General features: G+C 37.5%; 1 protein-coding gene across 2 annotated transcripts in view; it reads right to left on the reverse strand.

The window, feature by feature from the left end:
- PDSS2 (decaprenyl diphosphate synthase subunit 2) overlaps positions 1-20,263 on the reverse strand; it is a 107,927-nt gene that overhangs the window by 20,226 nt on the left and 67,438 nt on the right. For both annotated transcript variants that reach the window (XM_084514558.1, XM_084514557.1), the window contains exon 4: positions 8,658-8,732. In XM_084514558.1, coding sequence (XP_084370684.1) covers positions 8,658-8,732 — 75 coding nt within the window. The remainder of the gene's footprint in view (positions 1-8,657; positions 8,733-20,263) is intronic.

Raw genomic sequence — 20,263 nt, forward strand, 5'->3', positions numbered from 1 at the left:
AATCCTTTTCTTAATGACTGTATCAATACCTCGAACATTAACAGTCGATTAGATTGCTCTGGAGGTAATGGGTGGAAAAAAAAAAAAGAAGGAAAAGAAAGAAAAAAAAGAAAAGAAAAAAGCAAAGTAGATCTGCATTTCGGCCCCTTGCCAGTAAACAAGAACCAGCAACCCCAAACAAACAGGGGATGCCATTTGAGAAGTCACTGTAATTTCTTCCTTGCAGTTAAGAAAAAAGATGAATTGCAAAAGGAATAAAAAATGCTTAAATAATTTAATTGGAAAGATGAATGGCAGTGACAGAGGATTCATATCTCTTCCCTCCCATATTAAGGATGAGGAAAGACTGAAAGTATTAAAAATAAATAAATATAGCCCTGCTTTAGCAATATCAGGTATTAATTTTCCCAAGGGACTGACAGAGATCTCAGCGATGCCTCCAGTGAACTTTATCACCTTGACTGTTATGTCAAAGATGTTTAACACTTCTTAAAACCCTCCGTATCCAAAAAAATAATTTGAATTGCTTTCCACAAAATGGAAGCATGTGTTAGTTAACATGAACCCAGGTTTCTTCCCCCAAACCCTAATCCAATTGGACCAACATTTTACTATTTTACTAAAGGGTCTTTAAAGCTAGACATGACTTGAAATCTTTCCCACATACCCACGTTACTGTCACACCTGTAGGTATTCTCTAAAGAAAGGAGGTGGAAAAAAAAGAGAGAAAAAAATTCCAGACTGGTTTGTTTAGAAAAAACTAAAATCCGTAATGAGAAACTACAGAAAAAAATTCAAGCATATATATCTTAAAAAAATTGTAATTTCTCAGTACAGTCAGATTTATAGCATACACTTAGCCAAAACATTTTCTTAAAGAGTGATTTAAAATCTTCCAATATAACAAGTCTGTTCCTTCAACGTGATGTCAATTAAATTACTTCGAAATGAGTAAGTAGTAATTCTGTGTGACCCTATAATTTTCTCACAAGGTATTATCTGTCGTGAAATTGGTAACCAATGAAAGAGAATCCATCCGCACAGGTCTAATTTTCCTCCCTTATGGCTATCACCCAGAAGTGCTGCGTTACGCGGGAGAGGATAATCTGAGACTAATGGAAAAAAGTAGGAGGATTCTGCAGTGCCAAGTAACACAGGGCTGTATCAAAACCCCGTTGCTTTCAGACACACTATTCACTTCTACAAGGAACGGGAAGAGCAGAGAAACCACATGTTTGCTATTATGCATGTGATAACTTACAAAGTCGAGCCCGAACTTTCCTCGTGTTTCGTTTTACTGTAGTATTTTTGTTTTAATATCTTAACTCAGCCCAGAGCATGTGCAAATTCCCATGACTGGCAAAATGTCAAAATGAGCATTTAATTCAAGTAGTTTCCTATGTATTGAGCTGCTTTTTCTTTCTTTTTTTTTTTTTTTTTCCACTCAGATATAGATCAATTTATTTTAAATTTAAAATCAGGAGCTCTTGGAAGACGCAACATAATCTTTTCCTTAACAACCAATCTGCTCTTAAAAAAAAACCAGAATTTACTAAAATTTGCTGGATGATACTAGAAATTGGCAGTGATTTTTATAATTACTTGTTTTAAATCCAACCAAGACAAAAATGCTCTAGAAAGGTATCCTGACATAATGTATTAAGTTGAAAGATACAGTATTAGTCTTAAAAACATAGGTATTGTGAATCCGTGGGTACAGAAAGAAACGAGGTCTAAAAATGAATTGTGTCCATATGGACCTGCTTTAGCATATGAGCTTGCACACCAAAATATAGCTGATTTTAATCACAGAAAGTCTTATGACCACATAACTCTAAAGCTTCTGCTTGTTGAGAGGGCAGGAGCAGACACAACCTGTCTTTAGCAAAAATTTCCAACAAACCAAATGCCATTTTTTCCCAAAGATAACTCTCCTGTTATACCACTGTTCAAAAAAGGACACTGTATTCTTACAAGTTAGGTAAAGAAATAGCTAAACATTATTTTAAAACTTTAAGGGAAAAAAGAAACTAGTTCTAGATTCTGAGAAAACTGACGTACTGGTGATGCTTATTATTTTTACACAATTTTTTACTCTTTTATATTATTATTATTATTATTATTATTATTATTATTATTATTATTATTATTATTATTATTATTATTATGGTCAGCAGGGGATATTTCCAAGGATAAAGATGACAGCTAGCCCAAAAGATTCCTAGTGAGTCTTTCACTCCAAGTAAAAACCTTTTAAACATTTAAACTCACCAAAATCAATTCTGGCTGTAGCTGACAGTGCTCAGATATTTGATTAACTAATGCCTACAGACTGACCCCATTAAAAAGTTCTGCCCCCAAGAAATGGGTCTAGATCCCAACCAACTCTCCTGCTGGGGTAGCAGAAGCTGGGTGAAGAGACAAATTCCTCAGCATCTCCCAAAGAGAGCAACCAATCCCAGGTCCAGATACAGTTTGGGGAATGCTGGCATGGGAGCATGGTGAAAATATTTGAACCCACCTTGGTCAATCACTGCTTCCGTGTGAGTTATGCTCAGCTGAAATGGTCCTCAAGGGTCTAATAGCAGCTTTGCTTTTCTTGCGTACACGTTTTGACAAATCACTCACAATTTGAAAACTTCAAGAATCAGTGTTTTAAAAATGAATTTTCCAAAGCAGTAACTGCGAATGGGAAATTAGGAACAGCTGAGGGTGCTCCCACTTTTATTAATGTCAAGGTCAGTTACTGCTTTGTGAGAAAGAAATTGGCTAGTTGAGGTTTTTCTGTTAAGCTATTACTATAATTTAAATCCGGTCTGAAACAATCATCCCAAGCAACAGGAAACAGCAAGAACTCTCAGAAAATGAAATCACGGGGCAAAATACGTTATCATAGCCATCAGGAAGGGCAGCTTTTAGTAGTTACAGCAGTAGTTAAAGCATCCCCAGTGCAGGAGTGGCACTTACAATAACTCAGTTTGATTTGTTACACCAGAGAAGATGCTTACACACAGTTCAGCTGAAAACTTAATTCAGGAAAACATGAATGAAAACTCTATCTAAGAAGCACATAAAATCATTTGCAAAAACAGGAAGGAGTAGAAGTCAAAGGACTTTTCACTTCAGATATAGTTTGTATGAAGGGAAGCTTTATTTTAATACGATGGCAGCTCTGTCTTAGCCATCTGCTGTTGCACGAAATGATGAAAATGTCTGAACCACTTACATATCAAACTTCAGTTCAATTTTCCGTGGGCAAAGAATCTACATAAATACAGAGAAATACTCTGAAATAGTTCTAGCATTTAAAGGTTTTAAATTAGATAGTTCAAGAATTGCCATTTTACATAAATAAACCAAATACAGATACGAGTCTCTCTATAGCAAGACTCTGCAAAACATCTTGCACGTGTTTCTTGTAAGCTTTAAACAGATGTATTCCTGCTTGCTGAACATCACAGGACGTGTTTTACTGGTCTGTTAATACATCTTTTCAGTGGTTTTGGAGGAAGAAGGGAGACTGCAAATTGGTCAATAAAGCACGCCACTGACTACCTAATCCTTTTACTGTCAAGTAAAAAGAAAAAAATGAAAAATCATAATAAATTAAAATATCCACATCTGTTAGTTTTAAATCACTCTGGAAAAGCTTAGCACTTAAAGAACAAAAGCAGCAAACAAATAGCATTGGCCTTGTTTCTAGCTATGATTTCTACCCACCCTCTTCCCCAACACATTTACCTACTCTTTGCAGGTACTCTTTACTCAGATTCTGTATTTTATTATTCCCTTTTGTCTTGCAAAATAGATCTTTTTTAAAGAAGAGCTCTGACTGCTGCCCTGCTACCAGGTCATTTACATTACTCAAAATTAAATTGATTAACCTTCTATGGTAAAATTTATAACAAGTAATGGATTTGTTAAGCCAGACTCCTAGCAGCCCAGCTGATGAACATATGCAGTATCCCAAAACATTATTCCTCAGAGCAGGACTGGTGACCAAACATCGAAGAATGGCTTTGCAGGAAAGTAAATTTATTTTCAATTTAAAATTCTATTAGCTGAAAACAAATACCTGTTAATTCTCTATTTGGTACAATGAGTACTTGCCACTAATATGTCTTTTCCTTAATTGATCTACATATGAATTGTACCCAATTTTCAAACAATTACACTGAAAATTTCTAAAATACCTAGCAGCTCCTCCAGCCATCCGAAGAACACGTTAGAAATAGCATTACATAACAGTCTCATTCTGATACTAAAAATGAGTTTTGGTAACGCACATCTAGCATCAGCCAGAATGCTCTGGAGGTGAGAAAAAAAGGAACGCTGCCGATTGCCGTGAAAACCCGTAATGCTTCGAGACGGAGAGAATGGTCTGCCAGGTGACGACCAGGAGCCAACACACAAGTTCTGCTCTCCATCCTGCTGCTTTGAGCTTCCACATACTGCTCTTCCCCTTTATGTGAAGGGATAGAGACTTCAAAGTGCTCTTCATTGGTATTTGTTAAGTGATCTGGGATATTAAGAGAGAAGGTGAGCTAGCAAACATTTTAGAAGCCTTCAGTCTTCTAAAAGTAGGAAACAGAGACACAGTGGCAATGTTTTTTTCTGTTAAAATAGATATTGTGATCACAACTGAGGGCCAGATAAGACAGCACTGCGCTCACTAAAGGCATATATTTTTATTTCCAAATCAGACCTAGACGTAGGAGAGGCAGATGGGAACCAGAATTGTCCTTTACTCACAGAATTTTGGGTTCTGAGGCGGGACTTGGCTCACAAAGCTGCAAAGATTTATCACATCGCCCCTTTCTGCTCCAGGTTACATGCCAGAATATTAGCTTAAGCCACTAATGCAGTGTCTTAAACCACAACAGCTCTTTGCTACTTTGAACACGAGTGGTGGCCCTAACCTTCAGGCTCTCTTCGCAACCCAAGCCGACACTTTATAGCTTGGATTCTCATGGCAAATACAGACGAAAAGCTAAATATTTCATCTTTATTCTCCCCCACTTTCCACAGATCTAATGACTCATTATGCAGACACGATGAAGAATGACCGAACTGAACACACTACAAGGAGATGGCTGTAGGACTGCGTGTAGTTTTATGGGGAGAGAAGTGGTAATGAGAGCTGTCAAATGATTATACCCGTCACACATCTTCAGGAGTAAATAAGGTCAGTCCTGTCAGGTCAAAGGATCCTTTCAGTTTTCTTACAGAGTCATCGAAATGAATCAAACTGAAAATAAGCTATCGGGTAAACATGAACTTAGGGTCTCATAAAAGAAATGTGAAATAAAAGAAATAAAATAATAAAAGAAAATAGAAGAAAGAATAAAAGAAAAGAAAGGTGAATTTTGCTGAGTTATTTTTGTCTAATGTAAAAGATAAAATCATCTAGGTACACATCCAGCAAACCTCAAACAACCCAGTGCTAAACAAGAAATTAAGAAATTATACTATTTTATGCTACTCAGAACCTTGATAACAACTGTATTAAAGGCATATTTAACATATGAAGCACAACTTTCCTGCCTTAAAAAAAAGGAAAAAAAAAAAAAAGGTGAGAAGATATCCTTCTGCTTTTCTAAATTTAAGAATTCCCAGCAAAGAAAATGCCATTATAACATCCCTATGCCCTGCTGCTAAAAGGAAAGCAAGCTTGACATTTGAGACTTAGCTGCAGAGTAAATTAAAGCATTTGTCTTACCTCCAGGAAACGTAGTTCAGATTTTGGTTTTGGTCAAATTGCAGTTAGTGATGGAAGGAAGAGGCACAGAAGATACAAATAAGACTAATAGCTGACTTAGTCCATTTTGCAATCTTTGCTAAAGAGATATTCAGCACATGAAAGGGACGCTGCCTCAGCAAAACAGTGTGGGGAAAGCAGCAGGGATACGTCTAATATGCAACATGGAACTACATTTCTCAAAGGACAAGATCAAAATAAAATGAAATAGACACCACAGTTGTTTGTTCTGGGTCTCATCAGGCCACACATAACCTATTATAAAGACTAAACTTCAGACACTGTCAATGTAATTTTCAGTACCTACTATGCCATCACACTAATTGTGTTTTGAGTTAACTGGGCTCCTCTTAGGAAGGGTGTACTGTACTTTCATCTTTTGTTAGACGGAAAAAGTCACTGAAACAAAATAAGCCTTTTGTATTTGTAAGCGGGCCAGGGTAGGGCAAACATCACGCAGCTGTGCTTAACGTATCTCACACTTTCCCTACAATCTACGCACGGAGTGGTTCAGTAGTGCAATAGAAAATAATTATTTTCTAGCTACTCTAAGATGATATAATTATTCCCTGTCAGGACCGTCAGCTCAGCACTTTGCCAAATGAAGAAAAAGAAGACTAAAACCTTCAGCAATGGCAAGAGCCCAAAAGAGTCTCCACCATTTCTCATTTATACAGGGCCCGTTGTTAAAATAAAATACAGTCTCAGTGCTCAGGTGAACTACTAGAGTTTTACTTCTACCCAGAAACAAGCAGTTGCTATTTCCTAAATCAGATGTATCTGGAGTTCAGTTGCATTTAGAAGCCTGTTTGAATACAGAAAATACAATTTTAAACATCCTTTGCAAAAACTTCAAAGATATTTTACCATTTAGCCACAAGCACAGTCCTGTGAGCACCACCAAAGACTGACATTCCGCTTATATTCTTGGATTAAACACGGGAGGTGCAGGAGCACTGCAAAGTGCTCAAGAGCATCCCCTGCCTGTAGCCCGCTTGCCTGGCCAGCCCACGGCCCCATCTATCTCCCAAAAGTGCCATCGCTGCTCTCCTGCTACAAGTCTTCACCTCATCAGAGGAAAGAGCTCAGCTGACCAACGTGACTGCTCCCTACCTAACTGATTCCAACCAAAAGAAGATGGATACGCTGAAGCAAGGTTGGCTGAAGTAATATGCCTTTGTTTTCAGTAACACTCTTCATGGCCCAGACGTGGCTAAGCTGGTGGTACATCCACGGCCTGATGCTCTTCTTGCCCACTGTGGTTCTGGCAGGTGTACAGCCATCAATGCAGATATCTACTGTGGCTCTAACGCATGTGATGAGAGCTTCGACTGAGTTCTTAATTTATCTTGCTGCATATGTGTAAGACATATGCATGTAAGACGTATGAGGAGCGGCTGAGATCACTTGGCCTGTCCAGCCTGGAGAAGAGGAGGCTGAGGGGAGACCTCATCATGGTCTACAGCTCCCTCACGAGGGGGAGTGGAGGGGCAGGCACTGATCTCTTCTCTTTAGTGACCGGTGACAGGACCTGAGGGAATGGTGTCAAACTGTGGCAGGGGAGGTTCAGGCTGGACATCAGGAAGAGGTTCTTCGCTGAGAAGGTTGTTGCACACTGGAGCAGTCCCCAGGGACGTAGACATGGCACCAAGCCTGCTGTAGTTTAAGAAGCGTTTGGACTGTGCTCTTAGTCACATGGCCTGAATTTTTGGACGTGTTTTTGAATTTTTAGACCTGTTGGTCTAGCCAGGAGTTGGACTTGATGATCCTTGTGAGTCCCTTCCAACTCAGGATATTCTATGATTCTATGATTCATACTGCAACACGGCAATAGTAAAACAGAGCTGCAAGCTACATACACAGCAAATACAAGTGTATTCATAACTTTTGCACTCTCCAAGCCATCTCACATACTGAACATTAAGATACAGGTCTCTGAGGCAAACTAGGCACATGAGGAAGCATCACTAGAAATAAAACCCACCTCAGTGTATTTTAAGATACATATTCACATACACTGCTGATCATTGCTACACTGTGAAAACTTGCTATTTTAAGACCTGCAGAGGTTATGAGAACTCTAAATTGTCAATTTTTTGGACACATTAAGATACAGTCATAAAAAATGAAACTCAGTTTTGCTTCAACATCCTGCCCAAGCAATATTACTTCAAAAAGTAACTCTAAAGATTTCCTTAAACATTCTACTAAAAAATACCTGCATACAATTTGATCAATATCTATTACAGCTTTTGCCACACCAAAAATTAAATCAATAACACAGTACATCCATTAATTGCTCTTGAAGAAATACATAATTCTTCGTTGTGAAACATTGACAGCCACTGTCTTTGCCCACCCGGACTCTGTAGTACACGCACATGATTTTCAGTGGAGAAGAGTGCAGTATGTTCCTACATCCTCAGAGCAAAATTGATGTTTAAGCTATCAAAAGGTAAAGACTAAAGAAGAACAGACCTCATGTAAACATGGGATGAAGCATTTTGTACAAATCTTTGGGCAATTATAGCTTGGAAATGAGAGATTTAACGTTCACATATTAATGATGTTGACATCATAATACATTCCTCTAACCGAACCCTGACTAGAAGTCTCTGCAAGTGTTTAGAAAACCCACAGTAAGACATATTTACAGCTTCTGGTAACGACACCTGACACTATTTTATTAAGCTCTCATGGAAACAAACTAGTCTCTCTTTGAGCATTTCTAGAAATGTCCAGAGTTCACAGGTGTCATAATAGCATTACTGCTACAACTCACGAGGACTACAGTTAATTCTCTTCCTCTTAAAAGGGATGAGAAAATCACCACATTTTCTACAATCACACATTAATATAACCAAACTTGCTGGGTATGTAAAACTACTGAAATTCTTACCTCAGATGATTTTGAGTTTTCATAGTATATACCTTGAACTAAGTCACCAATAGCACTTGATATGAGTTCCACAACCTGTAAAAGGAAATGAAGAAGAAAAGACAACTTACATCTTTATTAGTAAATTTGATGATTATTAAACAAAGCTACTGCCAGATTTCCAGAGAGATAAATAGTTCACAACTTGCCTTGCAGAAAGCTAGATATGAAGGACTGTAGGATTTATGAGGATATATTCTGCACAAGTGTGATCCTGTCCCCCTACTAAAACCTCTGCTACAGTAATTCTTCTATCAAACTTTTAAGGTTAAAAACAAAATTTTAATTTATATTACGTGTGAACTATGGAGTGTATTCTCACAAGGACATTCACAGAACTAATAAATCCCAGCTCATGAATAAGAGACAGTACCTCATCTGGGCTTTCTTTTGTTTTGTTTTTTTCCCCTGCCAAGCAAATACTTCACAATACCTCTCATTGGGAGCTGTTAAAATTCTAATCTTCATGGCTAATACAGAAAAGTCAGAATCCATAGAAAGGTAACCTTTCAAATGTGATCATTTGGTATTCGGGTGTCCTGGGAATGCTCTGTGGATGTATTTAGTACATGGCCCGAGGCTCAGCTGTACCACATACACTGGAAGCCTGCAACACGGGAATGTTTAAATCAGATTTATCAATCTGTATTATCTTCAGGGTTCAGACTTTTTATTTTATTCAAGTGAAGCCTAAAAATCTGAACTTGATCCAGAATGTAAAACAAGCATTCCCTGGTCTCCCTGGAACTACTGTACAATTTAGAGTCATGCACATGAACTGTCTTAATTGGAACAAAATACACAGATTTACTGTAAAATTAAATGCAGGCATTTCAAATAAGCACACCTTAAGGCTACCCCCGTAGTTGCTCGCAAAGTTTTAATTTCTTGAATGCTTGATTTCCCATGCATATGATTCTATATCTGATTCCCCTTTTTGTTTCCTAAATTCAGCCCAGTTCTTATTGAATTAAAAGATTTAATTTCAATTTTTATCATTCTTGTAACTGAAGACAAGAAGCCAAATGATAAAACCCCTAACAGAAAGATGTTTTAACATTTAGGCAGACTTTATTTGATAATAAAAGCACATTTGTATGCTAGTTTTGAGTACTACCAGAAAGACTGTGTTGTGTTGTGTTTTTTTTTCGAACACTAGTTCATATACATATTCATACACACAGAGCAAGCGCTAACTTTAGAAATGCTGCTGATTAAAAGTCATGTTTTTTCTTGCAATGCATATGGGTTAATTTGCAAGACCTATAAAAACAGCCTAAAAAAAATCACATTGCCCTTTAGGAAACTAGATACCTAAGAAATATTGTAGCAATATGATCTGCAGAGGAACTGAAAGGACAATGATCCTACAGTGTTACCAGATGTGTTGAGTTATTTAAGTGGGTAACAGAGAAAATTAGGGTTGTTTTTTTCTTTTCCTTTCTTTCTTTCTTTTTTTTTTTAAAGGTATCAGATAAGCCCTATTCCCAAATCCAGGAGGATTGAGTATCGCCAATAGGTCTATGAAAGTCTGTAACTAAATGCCCAGGATCAGATTGTATTACAGTTTATACAAGCAACATCCCAAGATTCTTCTGATGGCTAGGACACATAATACAGATCAATCACTCACTAAAAAATGTTATGGTTTGTGAAACAGTCTGAGCTCAGAGACCTACACTGGTAATACGAAGAGGAATTTACAAAGACACTGAGTCCTACTCTAAATGTCAAAGTGATAGTATGAACTTTTAACAATGCATCTGGCTCTGGATAACTAGACCTTTTCCTCTCTCTCCTGAAACTCTAGACTGAGCAGGACCCTGTTTTGGGGTTTCTTTTTTCCATCTCTCCTCTCTCTTTTTAGTGCAACCCTACTCTCAAAGGCAATCTTAACTGACTTTAAAACAATCTCAGTGAAAACATTTGTGAACAATTGTACCTTTTCCTCTCATAGTTTATAAAACATCTTCAGAGAATTACACATCCACTACTTTGAAGAATCCATATAATACACACCATTAGGCCTTCAGCAACGTATTGAGCACTAAATGTTAGCGTAAATTTAATATTAGCATTACCTCTCTTCTTTCCAAATCTTTCTTTCTCTCTCTCTCTCCAAAATTATTTTTCTAAGGTAAATGCAAGGCCATACAGATCATTAACAGGACTGAAATTCCAGTTTCACGAGCACTGTGGGATGCTTGCATGAGGCTCTGGTACTTCATCACCCCTTAATTTGATGTATTATCTGATCTAGCATCTGCTACATGACATCAGTGGCCTGGGGTCCTGGGTGCTGAGGACAGCTATGAAAAATGAGGAAACCAGGTATTTTTCCTCTGTGTCCCAAACTGACACAGAGGAAGAAAGATTATTACCATTTCAGCAGTAACCATGCAGTCAATGATACACTGACTAGCTCTTCTGCAACACTTTTCATCACAAAATTTGAAAGCAATCAACATCCACTGTAAAATTTATTTCCTCCTGTTTTCTGTAAGGGAAAACAAGCAACAGGGAATTGATTTTTCCCAAAGCCAAGCAGCATGACAACGGAAGAGAAGAAAACAGACATGTCCAGGACATTTCTCTTCTCGTCATGCCTTTGTCTGACCAGTGCTCTGCTCCACTCACTGACATTTCTGAGAAGCAAGTTTGAAGATCAGTAAAGACAGATGAAAATTACATGCTCCAAACTGCTTTCCCTCTGATCTCATTTGAAGGTTGAGCTCCATTTTGAACAAGTTCAAAGACTGGGAAAGAGAAGAAGGAACTCCCAAAGCTAGTGCTTCAAAGCAGCAGGATCTCAGGAGACCAGAGGCAGCCTACTCAATCTCTCACCCCACAATTTTTCACTCCTCTACACATTTTTGATTTTGGTCCCTTTTAGGTACTAGGGACGACCAGGAGTAGCTTTGTATTGATAGAAAACAGATTTCCACTCTATTTTTTTGTTTTCCACTCTGCATCAGCATCTTCCCCTGGCACCAGAAGTGCCAGGAGGCCTAGGAGCAGCCCAGGGGTTGGCCTGGGCCTTGCTGGCAGCAAGGTGAAGCCCATGCAGATCATTCCACACCCTTTAAACACATCTTCTGTCAGGGCTTTTTTCTTCTAAGGGGGTATTACTTCAACCCATTTTGCAGAGATGTGATCTCCCTTGTTTTGAAAAGGGGGGAAGGCTACCAATTCCCAGGGAAAAGAGACGTACTGCTAAAGTTGATATATACCCTTTTATCTAGACAGATGAAATATATGACATTAGGTAAATTCTGGACACAAGCATGTGATGCCTGATTACACAGCAAGGCAGAGCTCATGTTTTAACTTCTTTGGCTGATGCAAATATGAAATAGGCTCAAAATCTGCACTATGTTTCAATGACAGAAGAGCTCTGCAGGTTTGATGAACATAGGTTCAGTGAAACTTATTTTGCCCTTTTCTGGCATGGTAATTTATTTATCAAAAATGGACAGCTGTAGTCCTTCAAGGTTCTTTAAACCTACTTTGAGTCCAGTTTCTCAATCTCAGAATTCTGAAATGTTAATTGAAAAAATATAAAGTGGTTGTTATTTTCTTAGTGGTTCAGAAAAATACTTGGGACAGTCGAACAGCTACACATTGAATTTTCTCCCTCCCTTTCCTGAACTAAGAATAAACCTTTTAGATTGGTCACTCAAGATCAAACCTATAAAGTAGTTCAGGATTCACAATTCTCAAATTATTCTGTATACAAAATAGGCTAGAAAAGCGCAAAGCATTCATTGCCACATGTGAAGCAGCCTGGCTCTTGCTTGCAGTTTACCAACCAGGGAAATCCAGCTCCGTCTATAAAAAAACAGCCATGTATTGTAATTCAAGTGAAATTAAAAAAACTAGTATGACTGCAGGGAAATCAAAGAATATAAGACATTTTGGTAGGACAAGAACACTTTCTTCAGAAGTTAGAAGATGAGACTCAAAATCCTTCAAGCATAATAAAAAAAAAAAAAAAAAAAGGCATCCTGGGCCACAATCATCCTTCACTGGAGTTCTGAACACACTGGATGTAGGAAAGGCATCACTGAGAAATTCAGGCAGTTCTCTTCAAAATTTTTTAATTATAATTATTTTTAAGTTCGCTGCAACATAACACTGAAAATATATTTTTCATTCTAGTTTAGAAAAGGAATTAGAGTTCCATTCAATGCGTGCTTTGTTTTTGTTTTTATTCTTTTTAAAATTCAGCAGCTGAACTGGAATCGATTACACAGACCGCTCTACTTAGGAGAAGTAGTATGGTGTCTCTTGAGACTCAAGTGGATATTTTCAAGGGGAATGTCAGGGAAAGGATTAAGCTTTTGTGGGGAGACAGGAAACGCAATAGGAAGAGCACAACAATAGATGTGTCTTTGCTCCTCATTATTCCTGCTTTCTATTTAACAAACTTCCTTGGCTTTGCTAAATTCCTTTCAAGATGAGCCACAAGTAATTCTCTTCTTTCTTAGTCTGTCTCTGCACTGCTGATCTTGAAATGATTTCTTGCCTCAGACATCTGCTGTGACAGACCCTATCCCTTGTTGCTGGTGCACAGACCTGAAAACGTAGCAAGATTTCACCATACTAGTAAATAAGAAAATTAGACAGTTAAGAAACATTAAATATAAACATAAAAGTTCCTTCACCTTACATTTGACAGTGTTTTTTCCTCTCCAAACTGTTAGTTTTTAGAAATATTCCACACAGAAAAATTCAATTAAAAGTTCTTAAAATCAAATCCTGAACTTGTCATAGACACATTGTAACTCTAAGAAGCTACAAATGAAACTCAGTAAACAGCTGAAATTGGATTTTGATTGTTTAATAGTATCTATAAAAGAGAACAAAAACTAAGGAATGCCAAGAATACTGGAATTTAATTTTCTTTCCTGGTAATCTCCTGAAATATTGTTAGTCATACACATAAATAAGTGTGCCAGCTAGCAGAATCTTTATTTTATGTTACTGTAGTCTATTGGATTTAATATTTAAAACAATCCTGAGGTGTTTTTGTGTGGTTTTTGTTTGTTTTTGTTTTTTGTTATTTGCTTTTTTTTTTTTTTTGGGGGGGGGGGGGGAGCGATTTTTGTTTTCTAAATCTGTCCCTCTCTTAGTTAATGCAAAGAACAGAACTCCTCATGGTGATTTACTTTCTAGCAAGCTTTAAATGCTCTTGGAAAACAAATTTGTAGTTTTTTTCACTCTATGAAATGATGAAGGCAGCCAAACACAAGTAATGTAAACAACGTAAACATTCCCCGAGCCCACAACTTGATAAAAAGGTACTTCCCTGGCCATAACAAAAAAACAGCAAACCAACCAACCAACCAAAAAAAAATCATTAATTTGATGATTTTGAGTATCAATTTGAACAGTGTTAGTATTTTTATATGCACTGGCTTAAGGCTAGCCTTTCTCAAGGATTTGGAGTCCTTGGAAGAGGTTCACACTACTACAAAGACTTTTAGTGCGTAATTCAGTCATTTTCCTTAATGATAACAAATCCAACAGAAGAAATATTGTTATCCCTTCCCTACCTCCACATGGTTTCTGAGACAGTATATTAATATCTTTGCAAATCCAACGCAGCAGGTCTTTGCACTGAAACACTCAGCCAGCTATTGATGAGTGATGCATGTTAGAGAGCGTGTGATTTCTTCAACTTGACCTTTTTGGAGGGGGTAACTATTTCATTGCATGTCTTACGTATGAAACAGTGAACAAAGAAGGTACTGTGACTACAGGGCGCTGTAGCTATAAAACCCTCCTCATCAATAAATGATGCAAGAGAGCATGGCTGTAAAATGCTTTCCAGTCATGCTGGTGCAGACAACCATTAAACTGGGCTGTGTTCACAAATGAATTGTGGATTAAACTGAGTAAAGAAAAAAAAAAAAATCCGATCGGCTTTGAGTTGACAGAAATGATTAGCTGCAAGTGGCATCAACTATTTTGCATAGACTGTGTCTGAATAAACGTGAATCAGAAGTAATATCGTTTAGCATCTGACAGATGGGATCAACTAAAGCAAGCTGCAGATGTTTGTTAAACTAGCAAATCAACAGCCTGTTCTGATGTAGCAGGAGCAGCAATCTAGACCCAAAATGAAATGGTGCTGAATTTCAAAATGCTATTATTAACCAGCAGTCCCAGTCAATCCATATTGCTAGCCAACAGGGGCATTTCATGTAAAAATACAATTCATCTACAAAATTGCAATCATATTATGTACATTACTACGTTATTGCAATGAAGCCACTACAGATGTAAAGACACTATAACTGAAAATTTGACCCTAGGAAAATTTGTTTTAGACTAATTTTATTGCAGTGCAAAAAGAGGGGAGGATACATAAGCTATCACACTACTTAAAGGACACACATTTTAATCTTTCCTAGTAGTACGCTGTATAAAAACACCTGCTGGAAGGGAACCACGAAGAGGGAGCCAAATTCTTCTCAGCAGTGCCCACTGACAGGATGAGGCAATGGGCACAACCTAAAACACGTGAAATTCCATCTGGACACATGGAAACATTTTACTGTGAGGGCAGTCAAACGCTGGAAGAGGTTGCCCAAAGGGGCTGTGAAGTCTCCATCTGGAGACATCCAAAACCCACCTGGACGTGGTTCTGGGCAGCATGCTCTAGGTAACTCTGCCTGAACAGGGGGTTTGGTCTGGATGACCTCCAGAGGGTCCCTTCCAACCTCAACCACCCTGTGGTGGCAGCAGCTGCCTGAGGAGGACCACAGTGGCTTTTGCATACATACAACAATGGTAACAGTAAGACTTTTCTCCTTAAAAACAAAAAATCAACTCTACAAAGCAGATGCCAAATACTCTCTTAGGGAAGGGTTAATTTTAGTGTATGCCACAGGAAGAGATTTTTCTTCTATGGGTAGCTAAGTTCTTGGGAGACTAAGAAAGGGCATCCAAATTTTAGATTATTATCTGCATGGCAAACAGTTTTTAATTGCAACTGAATCATCACAAAAATATATTTTCACTTTATAAGAGCGTATTATTTACGGAAGTTGCACTTCAGGTGGAAAGACTACTCCATACTGTCAGTTTCAGTTCTGCATAAGCATTTACTAACTATCTTGTCAAAAAAAACCATGAAAGTTCACCGCTAGAACCAAAGATGCCCTAAGATCCCATCCAACCAAGGACAAGTGTCAGTAAGTATTAAGTCCTCACTCAAAAAAGGCCATTTGAGGTAAGATTGGCAAGACAGTTTTCACTACAAACAGATTTGATTGCTTTGTATCCTACCACGTACTCTCCTATTATGTTTAAGAAACAGTCTTTAAATAAAGCCAAGAAAACAGAAGTTGTGATCTTCCTCTGCTGGAGGTACAAAACGAATGAAGTTGGTATGCAAATATCACTCACTGAGGATACCACCTTCCGCAATGTTATGAAAATCTACTTTCATTTCTTTATTTGTACAAGAGCTGAAGCTTTTTAGCAATGAACTCCCCCACGATGATCATTCATTGCTGAGGAAAAAAAAGAGCTGTAGTGAACACCCATGCTTTGAGAAACCTGAACAGTGATAATACTATTTTGGTGCCAGTTCTCTTCAACATTTTTATAAACGATTTGGATACAAGACTTGAATGCATACTAAGTAAGTTTGCAGATGATACTAAATTAGGGGGAGCTGTTGAATCCCTTGAGGGCAGAGAGGCCTTGCAGAGAGATTTTGACAAACTAGAAGGCTGGGCAATCACCAACCACATGAAGTTTAACAAGAGCAAGTGCCAGATTCTGCACCTGGGAGGAGGGAACCCTTGCAGTGTATTTTTAGGAAAGAGCTTCAATCTTAGACTTGATGATTCACAGTGGTATCTACTGACTACGTACTTTGATACTGGTCTCAATCTCAGCCATACGGCGGTCATTCTGCTGTAAGACACTGGTTATAAGTCATATCTGACAATAAGGAAAGCAGTAGAAATCTCTCTCTCTCTCTCTTTTTTTTTTTTAAATATACATTTTCACGCAGAAGTGGGAGGACAGAAAACAGACTGAAGTCCAAACATAACGTTTTCCAGCAGTGCTGTGGCCAAAAACTACAGAAAAATAAACTTTCAATTCAGGTGTATTTTATTGGACCAATACTAACTCCAACGGAATCTAGCTCCGGGAAAGTTTAACATATATATTAGCTTTAAAAATCAGTTCAGGTGCAAAACATTACTAAGGTAAAAAAAAAATAAAAATTAAAAAAAAAAAAACAGACCGGTGTGTGGAATGCACTGATTAGGAACCAAAACCAAGCCATGCAGTTGTAATCCCCAAGCCAGCGTTCGCTGCAACACAACAGAACTCTTTTACAGATCATTAAAAAGGAGACGGTTTCTAACCTATTACTGCAATTACAGATTAATTCTCATTTAAATGAAATTCTAAAAATTAATAAATTAATAAGCTGTGTCACGTAATCCTCTAACTTCTCCAAAAGATTACTTTTCAAACATATAAATACAGCCATTAAGGTAATGAAATTCTACAAGTATTTAGTTATATTACCAGCTCCAGATAGCAAAAATGAAACAAAAAGGAATGTAAAAGATTCAGAAAATGGTGTGCTTCATTTACTCACAGGTTATTTTAGGAGCTATAAATTTACTTCTTGAAAACAAAGGCAAATGATGCACTTGCTAAGGAACTGTTCCACTGAAACGGGCACACAACAGGGCCACGGGGACTGCACAAAGAACTAATTAGGAGATTCACTAGCATCACTCTACAATTTTATCATCATCATCATGAGAGCTGTTACATCTAATGATAGTAGAAATCCTAGACAAAAGTTTTGAGGCAGTAGCATGGGATAAAGTAGACTACCGAGTACCAATTCTAATCAATATTGATCTTTTGTCTGTTAACATACTTTTTTTTTTTCCATAAGTGCTGAAATACTTTCATCAGCTACTATAAAGAGTGCCTTTTCACTACCAAAAGAACTTCACACCACTGTCAACAAAACTTTCCTATGGAAATATTATTAAAAAACTAGTCTTCGGGTATATTGGGCAGAAAGAAAGAATATATGCCCAGTGAATGGACACGAAGTTTGTATGACAATCTATTTTTGTTTTACTTCAACTTAAACTCCAAATTTGCCTCTCAGAAATGGAGGAAAATTGGTAGATTTTGGTGCACTCTACAAATGTTAAGACAACTAACAGTTTCGTAGTTGACTTACAATAACTGCATTTCTTGGTACTGAAAACGTCTTTGCATTCTCCAGTGAAACGCATGCTAAGCTGGATGCTAATATTGAGATGTTTTAAGACACAGAACTGCTTTCTTAGGGTTGTAAATCTGTAATTTTGTAAATTTCTGTAGTGTCTGCCTTTGAGACAAGCCTCTTTGGATCTCCAAAATACTACATTGAATAAAAACACTCAGCAATAGAGAAGCTGGCTTACTCCCTATCGAACCAAGTATGTTGCCATCAAACAGTGCCTCAGAAGAAGGTACAATAAGACAGACACAATACCTTACTTCAGGAAAGCTCTTTACCCTATTCTCAAATTTTGAAGCTTGTTTTCCTTTTTCTTCCTCTCAAGAACTCATCTTTTTTTATCAGACTTTACAACCTGGGTCTCTTAATGCAATCTGATCTACATTTCTTACCAAATCCATGCTTTGGTGTCACCTAGTTGCTTTGTGAGCTGGTAATTCTGAAGGTACCCATCTCCAGTGGCATGTTGTATTGGGAAGAAAAAGGAGTAGATAAAGTGAGCAGACAAGGAGAGTTTAAAAAAAAAAATATATATATATATATATATATATATGTGACGTTTTATCACAAACTTCAGTCTTCTGTATTAACGCTAACTGGGGGCAAATGCACTACTTTTGGTTCTCACCCCTTCTCCTCGATTTTCTCCATTCTGCTCTGATCAATACAGCTGCTGAATTTCAGAAGGGAAATTCAGATTATGGATATTTGTGGGTTTTATTATTTTAAAATATCACATAAACATACTCAGCAAAAATTTACGGACAACACTTTCCAGTAGAGATATTCATGAAGAATGAAACGTTGAAACTTTCATTGCTCTGGGAATAACTCCACAGGACCACAACTGATGCTACATAAGCAGAAGCCACAGTTCATGACAAGCAGATCTCTTCTGAGGCAAAGAGTACGTTCAGACTGCTGCAATAGGAAGATTTCCATGAATAACTTGCTAACATTTATGCTAACACGAGGCCTATTTTGTAAACAACACATTTATGCCTTTAGGAACACAAAAACTTAACATAAGGAAATGCATCCACTCTATAAGTACTACATCTGTGCTACTGTTTATTTATAAACAAATAATGCTTAATAAAACAATGCTTTATAATGCGGTCTTCTGGCGGAGCTCTGCACTGACAGACAAGATTCTTGAATTCAATTCCAAGCTTTCAGGCTGCAGACTCGAAGTGCCTCAGTGCAGTTCAATCATTCCAACAAGAGCTCATTGAATTATGGCAGGAAGAAGAGCAGCATTCCAAAAATTTCAGGAGGAACTACGGAGAACACTACTGGCAGTATTCCGATGTGTTTTGAGATAGGCTTGTTTTTACCCAACTCCTCTTTGGGGTTTACTTTCTCTTTTGGATAAATTGTTTTTAATTTCATTGTATTTTATTTTTACTACTAAGAGACACACCTCGCTATCGGTTTATGGAGTTGAAAGCAAGCAATGCATTTAACAGGGTCTGTGGTCAACACATTGCACTAAAATGCATCATTTTATCCTTCTCAAGTTTTATGTACCATTGCCTTCAGACTGTATGAGCACCAAAACTGGTCACAATTACACCGTTAATACTCTGTAGTTTCATATGATACAGATGAAACCAATGATACAGATGGTCTAGGAAGCTCCAGCTTTAACACTGCAACAAGTTTCTTCCAACTCATCTGTAATATACACTGAAAAAGCACATTATTTGATAATATCCTGGTCAGTAATCACACATCACTTGTGTTAAAATGTCCATATCACATATCTGGTTGACAGATGATGAAAATGACAAATTAATGCTTGCTACTTTTGCTGCATTCACATTTGAACGCCACAAAATTGTTACAAGAAGTGAAGGTAACATAAGCAGAAATCAGAGACAGAACTAATACTTCTTGCTATCAGAGCCCAAGAAGCACCTTCGTGCAACAAAATCTTGCTAGCAGTTTCAACCCCACATCCTTGGCTCCAACTCAGGTCCTCGTTGGGCTCAGTTCTGTCCTAAAATCCATGCATTAGCAACACCCTATCTACTACAGGATGAAGCTTTGAAATCAGGTTATATCCGTCTTATCTTCAAGTAATAATGTAATTTACCATCGTAATTAGCAGGCCAAGAAAAGCCAACATCAAAAATACAAAGTAGAGAAGAAAAGAGAAAGTTTAAATAAGGTGATTGAGAAGTTAACACAAACGTACAAAAGAATTGGAGATACATGTGAACTGATTAATGTAAGACTTTCCAGCTGTAAAAGTTTCTGAAGGAATTACTGTTAATTTAAAACAGAT

This window comes from Aythya ferina, assembly GCF_964211825.1.
Source record: "Aythya ferina genome assembly, chromosome: 3".
Classification (NCBI taxonomy): domain Eukaryota; kingdom Metazoa; phylum Chordata; class Aves; order Anseriformes; family Anatidae; genus Aythya; species Aythya ferina.